Source organism: Camarhynchus parvulus, chromosome 1 (assembly GCF_901933205.1).
Source record: "Camarhynchus parvulus chromosome 1, STF_HiC, whole genome shotgun sequence".
NCBI classification, from domain to species: domain Eukaryota; kingdom Metazoa; phylum Chordata; class Aves; order Passeriformes; family Thraupidae; genus Camarhynchus; species Camarhynchus parvulus.
Window position 1 is genome coordinate 90,104,092 of NC_044571.1, and position 12,153 is coordinate 90,116,244.

At 35.3% G+C, this 12,153-nt stretch overlaps 1 protein-coding gene across 3 annotated transcripts in view; it reads right to left on the reverse strand.

The window, feature by feature from the left end:
* The window catches only part of STXBP5L (syntaxin binding protein 5 like), a 184,841-nt gene that overhangs the window by 55,583 nt on the left and 117,105 nt on the right, over nt 1–12,153 (reverse strand). For all 3 annotated transcript variants that reach the window (XM_030943420.1, XM_030943412.1, XM_030943403.1), the window contains exons 12-16: nt 11,386–11,533; nt 9,819–9,886; nt 8,610–8,650; nt 5,145–5,362; nt 1,772–1,944 (exon numbers count right to left, since the gene is read on the reverse strand). In XM_030943420.1, coding sequence (XP_030799280.1) covers nt 1,772–1,944; nt 5,145–5,362; nt 8,610–8,650; nt 9,819–9,886; nt 11,386–11,533 — 648 coding nt within the window. The remainder of the gene's footprint in view (nt 1–1,771; nt 1,945–5,144; nt 5,363–8,609; nt 8,651–9,818; nt 9,887–11,385; nt 11,534–12,153) is intronic.

A 12,153-nucleotide genomic window follows, 5' to 3' on the forward strand; every position in this document is an offset into this window, starting at 1 on the left:
AACACATTCAGTCATTCTGACTTCTGGCTAGAAAAAATTGTGTAGTGTGGAGGGCCATTCATTTGCTGTAAAAATGTTGAGAAGCAGATATGAAAATAAACATAATGGAGCCAGTTATGTACGTGTACAAAATTTTATGTGCATTATCAATATAGTTCAAGCTGTGCACTCACCCTCCATGTGTAGCTGGTTGCAGCTTTACATTAATGTTGTTCTATTTTAGATTTTATCCTGCTGCCCACCTGAATGACTTGCATATAGAGTCAACAGCAACACCCTGGTCTTTACTGCTTTTTTTCCAGTGTTTTCAGCACTACTTTCATTCTACCACCATAATTCTGTTTAGATCAGAAGTTCTTAGACAGATGAGGCCTGTGGACCCAGCTAAGGTTTGGGAGGAAAGTGCAGATATTTGTATGTCTTTCCTGAGAGTATTCATAAGTATATTTTTATCTAAATGTAGGAGTGTGCCAGCAGTTCTAGTGGTATAATTACTCTGATTTTGAAAAGTCACTTAGTCAAAATAAGATTACAGTTACCTTGTCTAAAATTTGATAAGAATCTATTGGCTAGCTTAATCTGAGATTATTTGAGATAAGAAAACTTCTAAAAAGTAACAAGCTGAACTTCTGCGGGTTCATTACAACTTTTCTGCCTCCAACATCAACAATTCCTCTCTTTCACAGACAAAATCAAGTAAGAATCTCTTAAGCAAAACTCTTAGCCAGTGAAATGATTAAATGACTGCATTCTTCCTGATATCAATGTCATAAATAGATTTCACATTTGGATTTTTTAAATAACTGATCTCTGCCTCTTCTGTTGATTTTCATAGTTCAAATTAATGATTAAACTGAGGTCTGAAGTTCAACTGCCTGACTGAGGTGGACAAATGAAGAGAATGCCAAAAAATACTGTTAATTTTACAAGGACAATATTACAATATTACTTTTAAATGCTAATGCCGTTTTCAGGAGCCAAGCAGCCCAAAGTAACAAATCAGGAAATGTTTGTTTTAGCTGCTTTTGAAATAATTGAGGCATTTAAAAGATTTAATAATAATTAGACCAAAATAATAATGAATTCACCAAAATGAGAGCAATTCTTGTCAGCAATGCACTCTAATTGCTGGAAAATTACAGTTTTTATAGAGTTTTGTACAGAATTACTGTTTTAAGCTATTCAAATCCATAATTATCTGCCTTAATAATAAGAAAATATTAATCTTCTCCAAAACAGTGACAATGAATTCTAGCAGAAAACAATTTGCTTTTTTTCTAAATATTAAACAAATATACACTTCCATACAACATGATTGTTTAATGATTATACTTTTTAAAGAATGTTTCATAAGTATGAACACAATTTTCATGTCTTACACACCACAAAATGCATACAGTTCCTTATCTAAAAAAAATCTAGTAGTATATTAATTAATCAAGGAGAGAAAGCTTTGCATATGCAGACTTTTACAGAAGTTTCTTCATGAACTAACCTCAGAAATTTCTTGAAGATGTACTCCTAGATCACTGGAAAATGACAGTCAAACCTTCGCTATAACAGTTTATATTCTTCACAATTACTTCTATCCTTTTAAAATCCCTTGTTGATCATTTTGCCTTAATTATTTTGTTTGTTCCACATCCTGGTTTCTTCCCATTTTGTGTCACATACATACAATTAATCTGTTTTTCTTGGGAGTTGATGGATTGACTAACAGATAAGAATGCTTTTTAGAAAGATCAATATTTAAACAATGGCATAAGCTTACCTAAGACATGGGATACTGTCCTTCATTGTTCCTTCACCTGCTACAGTGTTGGTACTGCCTGAAAGGCTCTTTACAGGAGGGAGCTGGGAGGAGGCATCTGGGAATGGAGGATTTGTTTCTGGTTCAGGAGTAATGATGTCTTCTACTTCGCACTGAAGTCGTACCTCTAATGACTTAAATAAATAAAAAGCTAAGTTGTCATTTTATAAGGAAAGCTGCTGAAAGTTCTGTTACATTCAAATCAATATCAGTATGCTTTTTTTTTTAAATAACCCCCATTTATCATTATAATTTGCAGGCAAAGAATACTGTCATTTGTTATTTTTTACAGAGTAAAAGCATCAGATAGGAACTAGAAGGATCACCAACTCTGCCTCCTGATTACTTGTACAGCAGAGTCTCTAAGAGACAAGTTTTATCCAGGATGGATAAGCCTGACAGTGTGAATAGCACATAAACTTCATTTATCCATAGGTGGGGCCAGGAAATCAGAGATTACAGCACAGACACCTCTGTGTTCCTTAGAATGAACATGAGTTTGGTGGGTTTTAGAAAGCAAAATTCAAACCAGTTACTTTTTGCTTTCCTTCTGGCCTCTCTAGAAAGGGAAAAAGAGGCCAAACCACCCTACAATTCTCTCCACTAATTCAGGAAATATTAACTGAGGACTCCAGGGAGGAACTGGACAGGAAGTTCAAATCTAGGTAAGTAAATACTGAACAATTCTTTCTATCTCATGAGTTGTCCAAGGAAATCTGCATTTTGAAAGAATAAAAACCAAGGTACAGCTCTCAAAGAGACAAGGTCTGAGGGTTACTTGCTGAACAGTAATTTCAGTGCTGCTACCTTCAAAGGAATAGAAGTAATTGCAGAGGTAGACACTGCAAGCTCAATCTTAGTGATCTTTCACTGAGACATCATCTGTACCAGAATGAAGATGAACAAAATAGCTAAATTTCATGAGAACTGGGAGATAAAGGTGAGTAGTACTGAAAGGTCACATGTTTCTCAACCATTGTGCTAAAACACACACAATTTCAGAAAGAAGATATTCTGTTCAACCAGGAGAGAGAATCCTTTCTCAAAATTTCCCTTTTGTTTTCTCCTTTCAAAATCCATGGATATTTTGTGCCTGAATCAGTTAAAGAAACCTACAAACAACATTTGCCTTCAAAGACTAATGAGTGAAATATTGAGTTCAGGAAAATCTAATCTGGAAGTAATTGCAGCTGACTGAAACAATTTATAATGCTGTTTAATCTTTATGCAGGACTGGAGTAACTCTTCAAGAGTATGTTCTTCTGCTTACCATGTCAGAAGTGCATCACTCTTCTTTGAATGTTTTTCTGCATGTATTCCTTTTTCTACTAAAGTTAATTTTGTTAAGTTCTAGCTGTTGTTCATTTGAAGAGAGAAGGAAAAATTCAGGCCAAAAACATGATTGTGGATTTGTCTTCTGTTTTTGTCCCTACTTTGGCTGGACCTTAGGAGGGTTATAGAAATGTTGAACTGATTTATTTTGACATAAAGATATTTTTGGGGGATCTCATCACTGGGCTTATTGATTCCCCTTTCCACATTCAAATGAGTGTAAACTTTTTTCCTATGTTTCTTCTCAAGAGATTTGAAGAGAAGCTTCACTGAGGAAAGACTGTTCACTGACCAAGTGAACATGTTTAATTAATAGATTATTTTGAGACAGGATGGAGTGGATTCAGATAAGAAAACAAAAATAACAGCAGTAATCGCTTTTTATATAACTGCATGGCAATGACTCCAAGGTTGGATATGAAGCAGAATTTGTCACATGCATACTCCTTGCCTCCAGAATCTGATATGAAATGATGCAAATAATACTTCTGTTGAGGAAATTCCAGGCACAGCCTATGCCCCTGAGGCATATTCAGCTGCAGACTTCCCTGCTACATGGAGCAACCTCCACACTTCCCATTTGCCACAGCAAAAACATCACAACACTGACATCAGGGCAGTCAAACCAGTGTGGGGGCCTTAAAATGCTGGGATTTGGAGATTGAACTCAAGGTAAGTTCAGCCTTGCTGATAAAGAAGGGAGGACACAAAGTGCTTTGTGCCTCAGGCAGCAAAGAAATCCTGAGATTGGCCAGCTCAGTCTCAATACAGACAAAAACACACAGCCTAAAGTCAGGTACAGATTCCAACAAAGAATTCCATACTTTTGATTAAAAATCCCTCCCATCATTTAGAGTGAAGATTTGAATGCAAGCAGTAAAAATGCAGAAAGTAAAGAGAAGGCCATTTCAGAGATGCACAAAACCCAGGGGAATTCTGTGAGTATGCCACCAAGACTGCATAATTTAATATTCAGAGAAAAATGCTTATTAATTACAGAAGAAATCTAAGAAACTGTTAAATTGCACCTATTATAACACTTTGGAAAATACCAGTAATGATGCAATTCAGCCAAAGAAGTGAAGAACAGGGAAAAAAGACGTTAAATTATAGATAATAAAAGATAAGGTGCATTTTCTGTAGAACAATGTAAAAATACTGAAATGGAGTAATTTTAGCAGCATTATACATGAGCTGGTCAGTAATGTGAAATTACTGTTCATCAGTTTTAAACCTTTCCTGAAAGGATACATTCAGGCAGCTTAATAATTGCCTTGGGGGAGGAGAAAAGAGTGGAAAACAACAGAAGAACTACAGTTAATGAATATCATAACTACAGTTATGAATATGCCATACAGAATGGCACATGGCTAGAGGCCAAAAATAACACAGTAACAGGTTTTTTGCCACAGTAGAACTTTCTAAAGAGCATTAAAATAGTGTGAAAAGGAAAAGAACTATAATCAGGGAAGGTGACAAATAATCTGGCATTTCATATAGTTTCCATCTTTAGGGAAACAACGTCAGCATAAGCCAGAAAAAGATCAACTCTGTTTTGTTAAACCCACTGATAATTTTAAGTATCCTTATGAACAGAAATTAAAGAGATTAAATACTTGAGTTAAAAACCACATGGTGCACATACCCAATGTACATTAACTGATAAAAACATACAGCAGACAGTAATTTTAGACCAGGTAAATACAATAGAGATTACTGTATCATGAAGTCTTAAAAGCAAACCATGTCTGAAAGCTGCACTGTATGTACAGTATGTATTTTACTAAAGCAAAAAAGAAAGTGGAGAGTAGGTTCCCAAACCATCAGCTTTTTGTCAGTAACTGAAGTGGAATCAAGATTTCCCTGGAAAGGTTTAAAATGGAATGTCCCTAAACCTGTATTTATACTGATTGCTATTTTTATTTAAGGATTGAGCACAGATGAAGCAAGGCAAATTGATTTAGAAATTGTTCTCTTATTAGAGAGTGAAATGAGTACTTACTGCAATTTCAGTATTTACTTCATGTTTGCTGAACCTGTAAACAATCACATAGGCAGAAACTCCTGCCACACAGAAAATTCGGCTTTCAGGGCACCAGTACATCATCTGAACAGCAAAAGGATCTTCTTCCACAATTTCAGCTGTTGCTTTTCCTTCTCCCACTTTCTGTTTTTCAAAGACCTTTGATGTTTTTAGTTTGTACAACATCTGTAGAGTAACTGGAATATATTAAAACATATAAAAATACTAACATTAGGCAAATCAGTTATAAAATTCCTCAGTTCTCACTTTCTTCTCAGTTGTGGCATAACAAGGACTCTTAGGAAAGCCTAAGAGGAGAAGATGTGTATTATACATTCGTCCAAACCAGGACAACGATACAGATACTGTTCTGGTACACATTACTGGCAGGATATGTATTTAATACTTCTCAGAAGGGTATTTGTCTGTGAAATACTTCTTAGTACTTTCTGGGGAAGGGTGTCAAAGGTGTAAATCATTGTGTCCATAATTAGGCTTATAATCAGTGCTATAGAGAGGCTCTGATCATATTGATACTTTCTAAGAGATGTGAAACTAAGATTTCATTTGTCTGAGGTTATGGTCTTGATAGAATGTAAAGAGCGTATGGCAATTCAAGAAAAAACATTAGGAAAGCATGCTGGTGACCTGGCCAACACAAAATTCTTCTGAATTCATGGGAGTTCAAAAATTGTTTTAATTTCTTGACTAATATGTAGATCTATATTTATACCTGTATATAAAATCCTAGTATCCAGAAGCTTTTATCAAGATTAGAACTCCACTGCAGGAAATTCCAGAAGTAAATGAGGGGTGACAATTCACCCCATTATGTTTTACATTCTTCCTTGTTTTTACTACTTTTACATTGGTTTCTCAGTGGCATTAATCAGTAACTGCATAATATCAGAAAAAGCCAGTTAGGCTCAGCACCTATAAAGGTGTGCACATCCACACAGGCAAAGCTGCTGTCTGTCAGTGTAATTGTGGTAGCTCAGCCTGGCCAGCTTGTGTAACAAGAGAAACAGGAAGATGAAAGGACAGTGTTTTAGTTATGCAACCAGATGATGAACACAGCAAAATTACATTTTTGTTTGGTAGTGCAGATATATTCCAGGACATTTAGCATATACAGGTTTTTTTAATGTTTTAAAGAGTTTTAGCACATAAAGCACTTCTGAATTTCACAAATTACAGTAAGTGCTTCTGTAATAAATATATAATTTTTCCTGCCCTCAGTGGCAAATAAAGAGGATTCAGGTTGCAGTTAGTGCCAGTAGCAAATCTAGAATGGCACTTCAAATCAGGCATCATGGGTCCATGCACATTATGACTGGAAGAATTACAGAATCATAGGGTACAGAGTACAAGACAAGATTCTCTATGCTCTATTACTGGGTACCATCTGCACAAGTAAATAAAAAACCAGCAATATCTTTTGGATAAAGATGCATTTTGGAAACAGCTCCAGTGGCTTAGCAAGTCCCTGTCTCACAGATTTGTGCTTTCAGACACAAGACTACACAATTACAATATGTCTAAAAGCAAAGTATTTTGTGCCTCCAAATACCGGTAGGATATTATGTTTGCTAGAGAATCTCAAATGAACACTGAACTCCATTAAAAAGCTTAACACCTTGTAAATAAAATAAATAACAAAATTTTGTAATAATCAAAACCTTGTAAATAAAGAGTACCAAGTATGGTAGGAGTACCATAATGCATGCCTTGAAAATCAGGACTAGGACCAGGACATCAGAGATGCACTGAAAATACCAGCACTGTTGGTATTTTTGATTGTGAATATTCATCATCATCTAAGCTTTTAATGTTAAGAAAAATTCCTACTGCAGCATGTATATATTGATTAGGTTATGCTTATATTCCCTATGAGGGGTTTTCTTCTTTCCCCATTTCTGCCAGAGCTCTAGAAGGAATAACTAGCACACTGCTTCCTGCGCAGAATGCACACTAAATGCCTTGGGGTCTTCCAACACTCTGTATTGTTTCACCCTAACTTTAGAGCCTGTATTAGAGCACATTCTTCTTAAAACTGAAATATTCACAAGACAAAGTCTAATGTCTCACCATACTTCTCTAAATAAAACTAATTATCCTACTTTTGTTCATAATAAAGCTCTCAAAAACTTCTGTTTCAGCAGATAAACTGTTGATCTTATTTGATGATTGGTGTTCACCATAACTCGAAGACAGTGGAAGATGTAAATTCTGGGCACAATGTTTCTGTTCTCCCACCATTTCCAAACAGACAAATTAAATAATAAAAAACCAACCCATGGCCATGTTCAGTTCCTGTGCCTATTTAATAAATGAAATGTATTTTGTGAAATGCAGCTTTGGAAATCCTCATTTTCTCCTTGTCCATCCTGAGTGAAAATATTTGGTATTAAGCACAAAGGCAAGTACCTGACAAAGTCATCAGGTTTAGCTGACATTAAAAACTTGTCAGCATTCCCCATGCTTGGCTGGTAATGGTAGCAAAATTAATAATTTCAATTCTGTGGCACCACATGGAACTAGCAGGTATTTTAAGTACCCCATACTCCATGATCTTTGCACCCATTACAGACTGGTTATTAGGGTCATATTAAATTTCTCTATGCCTAACATTTCATCCAGAATTTTCTCTCATACTGTTTCTTCTTTAACACACTAATACCTCATAAAAGAGAGATATTACCCAGACATCCCTGTACCATCAAAGAGACAAGAATACAAGACAACTCTACAGGAACATTGGTGAAGTACCGTCAATTATTTGAGGCAAAATATTTTCAATTTCCATCAAAATGCATATGTATCTTAATAAATGCATTTTACTAATGAATACTATATGTATTTTCTGTAGGGGAAAATACTGGTTGCTGATATATGCAGTTATAGCTAGATTATATGGAACAAGTATTGTCTGAAGGTTTTTCCTGCTAGGATGAATGGAAATGTCCTGGGATTTGAGACTGGACAAGAAAAGGTTATGGTATTTTCCATCCTCACCAGATTAAATGTTTTGAAATACATGAATGTATTTTAACGTTTTATTTTTACTTAGCTATAAAGAAGACTTTGCTGTACTCAGTATAGAAGTGACATGACCACTGGAACTGAATGTTAGATCTAACTGAGCCTTCTCCTCTATACAGACAAGAAGAATGTGCCCTAGGGATTTTTTACCAACACTTCATCCTTCATAGATTTTGGTATGCTGGACCTTGAGTTATTATTCCTCACTCTTTTCTGCCTAATATATCTCATTAGCAGCATTTTTTCTCTTAACTTATTAAACATTTTCTGAATTTCACCCCTTTGACCTAATTATATCAGCCCAGCTATCACTACTCAACCTGTTAAATATCCTGTTTTATATATAAATGTGTGTTTGTGGAATTTATCAGCATTATGTAAAAGTGAACTTTAGAAACTTACTGGCAGAAGCATCCCAAAATTTTACTGATCCATCTGCATGGCTTAAAAAAATATAAAAATTAAATGTGTTAAAACAAGATGCAATTCTAAAACATTATCTACTTTCAGTGACTAATAAATACAATCAGAAAAAAAAAATTGTTTATGTAACTCTCTGTAACTTACTGACAATATATTAAAGACATAAGTACAAACTAGAAGAAAATATTTTGTTATTTGGTTTCATTTGGTTAACAACATATTTTTATGCATTTCCTGCAGAGAACTAAGCCCCCAGTAAATTTTAAGATGGCAACAAGAAGAAATTAATTCCCATACTAATAAAAAGTTTAAGTCACAGCACTTTTGGCCTTGTAGTGGGCTAGCATCAAACCTATGCACTCAAAATTGCCATATACAGTGAACTTTGAAAGGACAGAAGGTACTTTCATTCTGCTTGATACTTCACAACTGTGCTCCTTTTATTAACATAAAATCACTGAAGCAAAGCTGGAAAAAGGAGACACTTCTGTTTACAATGAGAATGATCCCTTCATCACCTTCTCATACTACTGCATACATCATAACTTTATGTTTAAAATTAGATCTTTAGTATCATTGATAATAACAATTCATCAAATACATGATTGAGACTAGAGGAAAACTCATTGTGCATCTTAGCTCAATGAATAGTGTCTGTTTTACAGTGTGATCCCTTGGGAATCCACCGGGCACTGCTCATGGAGCTCCTATTACAATCTGAGCCTTTCTAGGCCTTTTTGCTCTGCTTCTCTGCCCCCAAGGTGAAATTCATCCCAGTGCACCATACCCTCACTAATGCTGAGTATTAAAATGAATTCCCAAACTATCCCCAGACAGAGAGTCCTGAGGGCCAGGGGACAACAGCTGCTCTCCTTTTTGAAGCTATTCTCTGTGACCTTCAAGGCCAAAATACTCTCTTGCAATAGATTTTTTTTCCAAAGACCTCACCTTCACAAGCATTGCTATCTAACACTGCGACCTTGAATGGTCATTCTTAATTGTAGCTCAATGCTGGGTACTAAGCTCTGCTTTCTAGAGCAAAAGAGAATTTCTGTGGTGACACTACTCAAGTGAAGAGCCAGGAAATGCAAAAGTGGTGAAGTCTCAACTCTTACATATAGGTAACCCACAATCAAAAGGAGTAGACACAAATAGTTTAAAAGTACCAATCCCCAGCTTCATTCTCACCCTGTAATAATGATTTCAGGATATGTCTGAGCTCCAAGGTTCCATGCTCCACCACTGATAGGCCACTCCTAAACAAACAAAAGTGCAGAGATCACAACTTACTCTGATGAACCTTGCTTGGCTACTTTTTAAATTCAGGAGTAGACAATATCTTCCCCCCAAAAAAGCAATATAACTTGTAAAAGAACAAAAATATGTATAATTCAAGGCTTTTACAGTTTATTAACATTTTTGTGTCATCAGTTCAGGCTTTGGAAACTTATATATCATCAACTAATGTTCTACGCTTTAAAAATATTTCCACACAGCTAACATTCAACAACCTAAAGCAGGAATGAGAAGGAGGAGTAACAAACAATTCTGCTGATCTTTTGAGAATGGCTTTTCTCTTGGAGATTTATAGAACACTGAATGGACAGAGAATTTATTTTGAATACAAAGACCACTAAAGAAGCTGAGCCAGAAACAAGTATCAGAGCATGATGCCATGAGATAAGAGAATACAACTTTTACAGAACACATGAGATCATCATCTCTTCCTTGCCTTTTGTTTACTAATGGTCTAGAATGCTGCCCTGTGCCTAAAGCCCTGACATGTATGGATCCAGGATGCAGAGGGTGACACGTGCAGAGTGGGTCAGGACATGTGCAGAGTATGAGTGGGTGGAGAAAACTGTTTGTGTGGATACATGGAATGGATGCTTGTGGCTACAGAAATGAGTGTCTGGCACGAGTGACCACCTGCCTTCAGAGTGCATTTCTACATGCACAAATAAAGCAAGGAGGCAAGAGAGGATGCAGAGAATACAGGCAGGTGTACAGAGTGAATGAGGTAAGGGTAGATCCAAACAAGAGAAACAAAAATATTTTCTGAAGTACTTTTGTGAACCAAGATGCAAAAGAAGTAGAGAGGGCTCACTCTTTGAATTAATGGAAAACAACCCAGCTCCAAGGAGAACACTTTCATTGATTTGAATAGAAAATTGCTAATGTCTGACTTGTTTACCCAGTATTTTTTTAGTTTATTTATTAAAATGCATTAGTTCTAGCCAAAATTAATTGCATTTCCTCTTTTACTTCCTGAAGCTTGTCCTATTTCTACAGCATTATGGTAAGACTTTGGTAGCTCAGTAAAAGTATTATTATTATTATTATCATCATCCCTATTTAATAACAAATCTCACAGACATTGTCAGCTCTTACTGAACATCTGCTTAAGTCTTTCAGTTATAATGCTTTCACTTTTTTCTTTGATAGAGAGAACCTATCCATACAAATTTGAATTGTACACTGCTGGCACGCCTTTAACACAATCTAATCTGGAATAACTCCATCCAGCATCGTAATGATTAAGTCCTATCTAATGATAATTAATGATTCTGCTTAAGTGGCCATGTTTCTGAGGGACAAATACTGGACTGTAATCAGGCTGCTAAGCTGCTGGTTGGACTAACTTTAAAGTGATTATTAAAGGAGTAAAACAAAAATAATATGGTAAGAGATTATAAAAACATAGGTTACACATCTACTTCCTTTGCTTAAAAACAAGAATATTGGTTTTGTTTACCTTATTGCTGTATCCTTGCTTTTTATGTTTTGCTCCTACAGAATAGAGTACAGGGATCAAATCTGGAGGACAGTCCGCAAAATATTCTGTGCAGGTAACAGGTGACTCATGAATGTCAATAGGATATGGATTTTCAAAGATTGGAAAACTAGTTAAGGAAGACAATTTATTAGAAGCACTGTGACACACTGAGCCATAAAATATAACATATTCTTATATTAAAGTATATAACAGAATCTAAGTAAAATCACTACTAATTAAATATATATTCCCTTATTTATTCAAATTTATGTATTGTTTTTAATATCGGTAATAATATGGAGTTACTCAAATAAAGACATAAAAATTCAACAAGACAAGAATCCTACATAAATAGTCCCTAAAGCTAAAAGGGCTACCTTTATGAATGAACAAGAACTAATTTTTTTCTGACATCTCAAAATCTTATTGTACAGAAGTGACATATTTTCCAGAAGTTTCAGGTTCATGGATATGATATATACAATGAACTACAGACTACTTTTACAAGTGTGGATTTTATATTGAACATCTTAGCTTATTGGGTTGGTAGACTTCTGATTATATAATGAAAATTTGCAGTAACAGATGAGTAGATCTCAGTTTATTTCTCACTTCCATCAGTTTGAACAGCCTGATAAGGAGGAAAATCTCACTTTTCACACATTATACAATGCTATTCACAATTGTAAAACATAGGAAATTGGGTTCTGATTTCAGTTATGTCCATTTTACACTGATGAGATGATC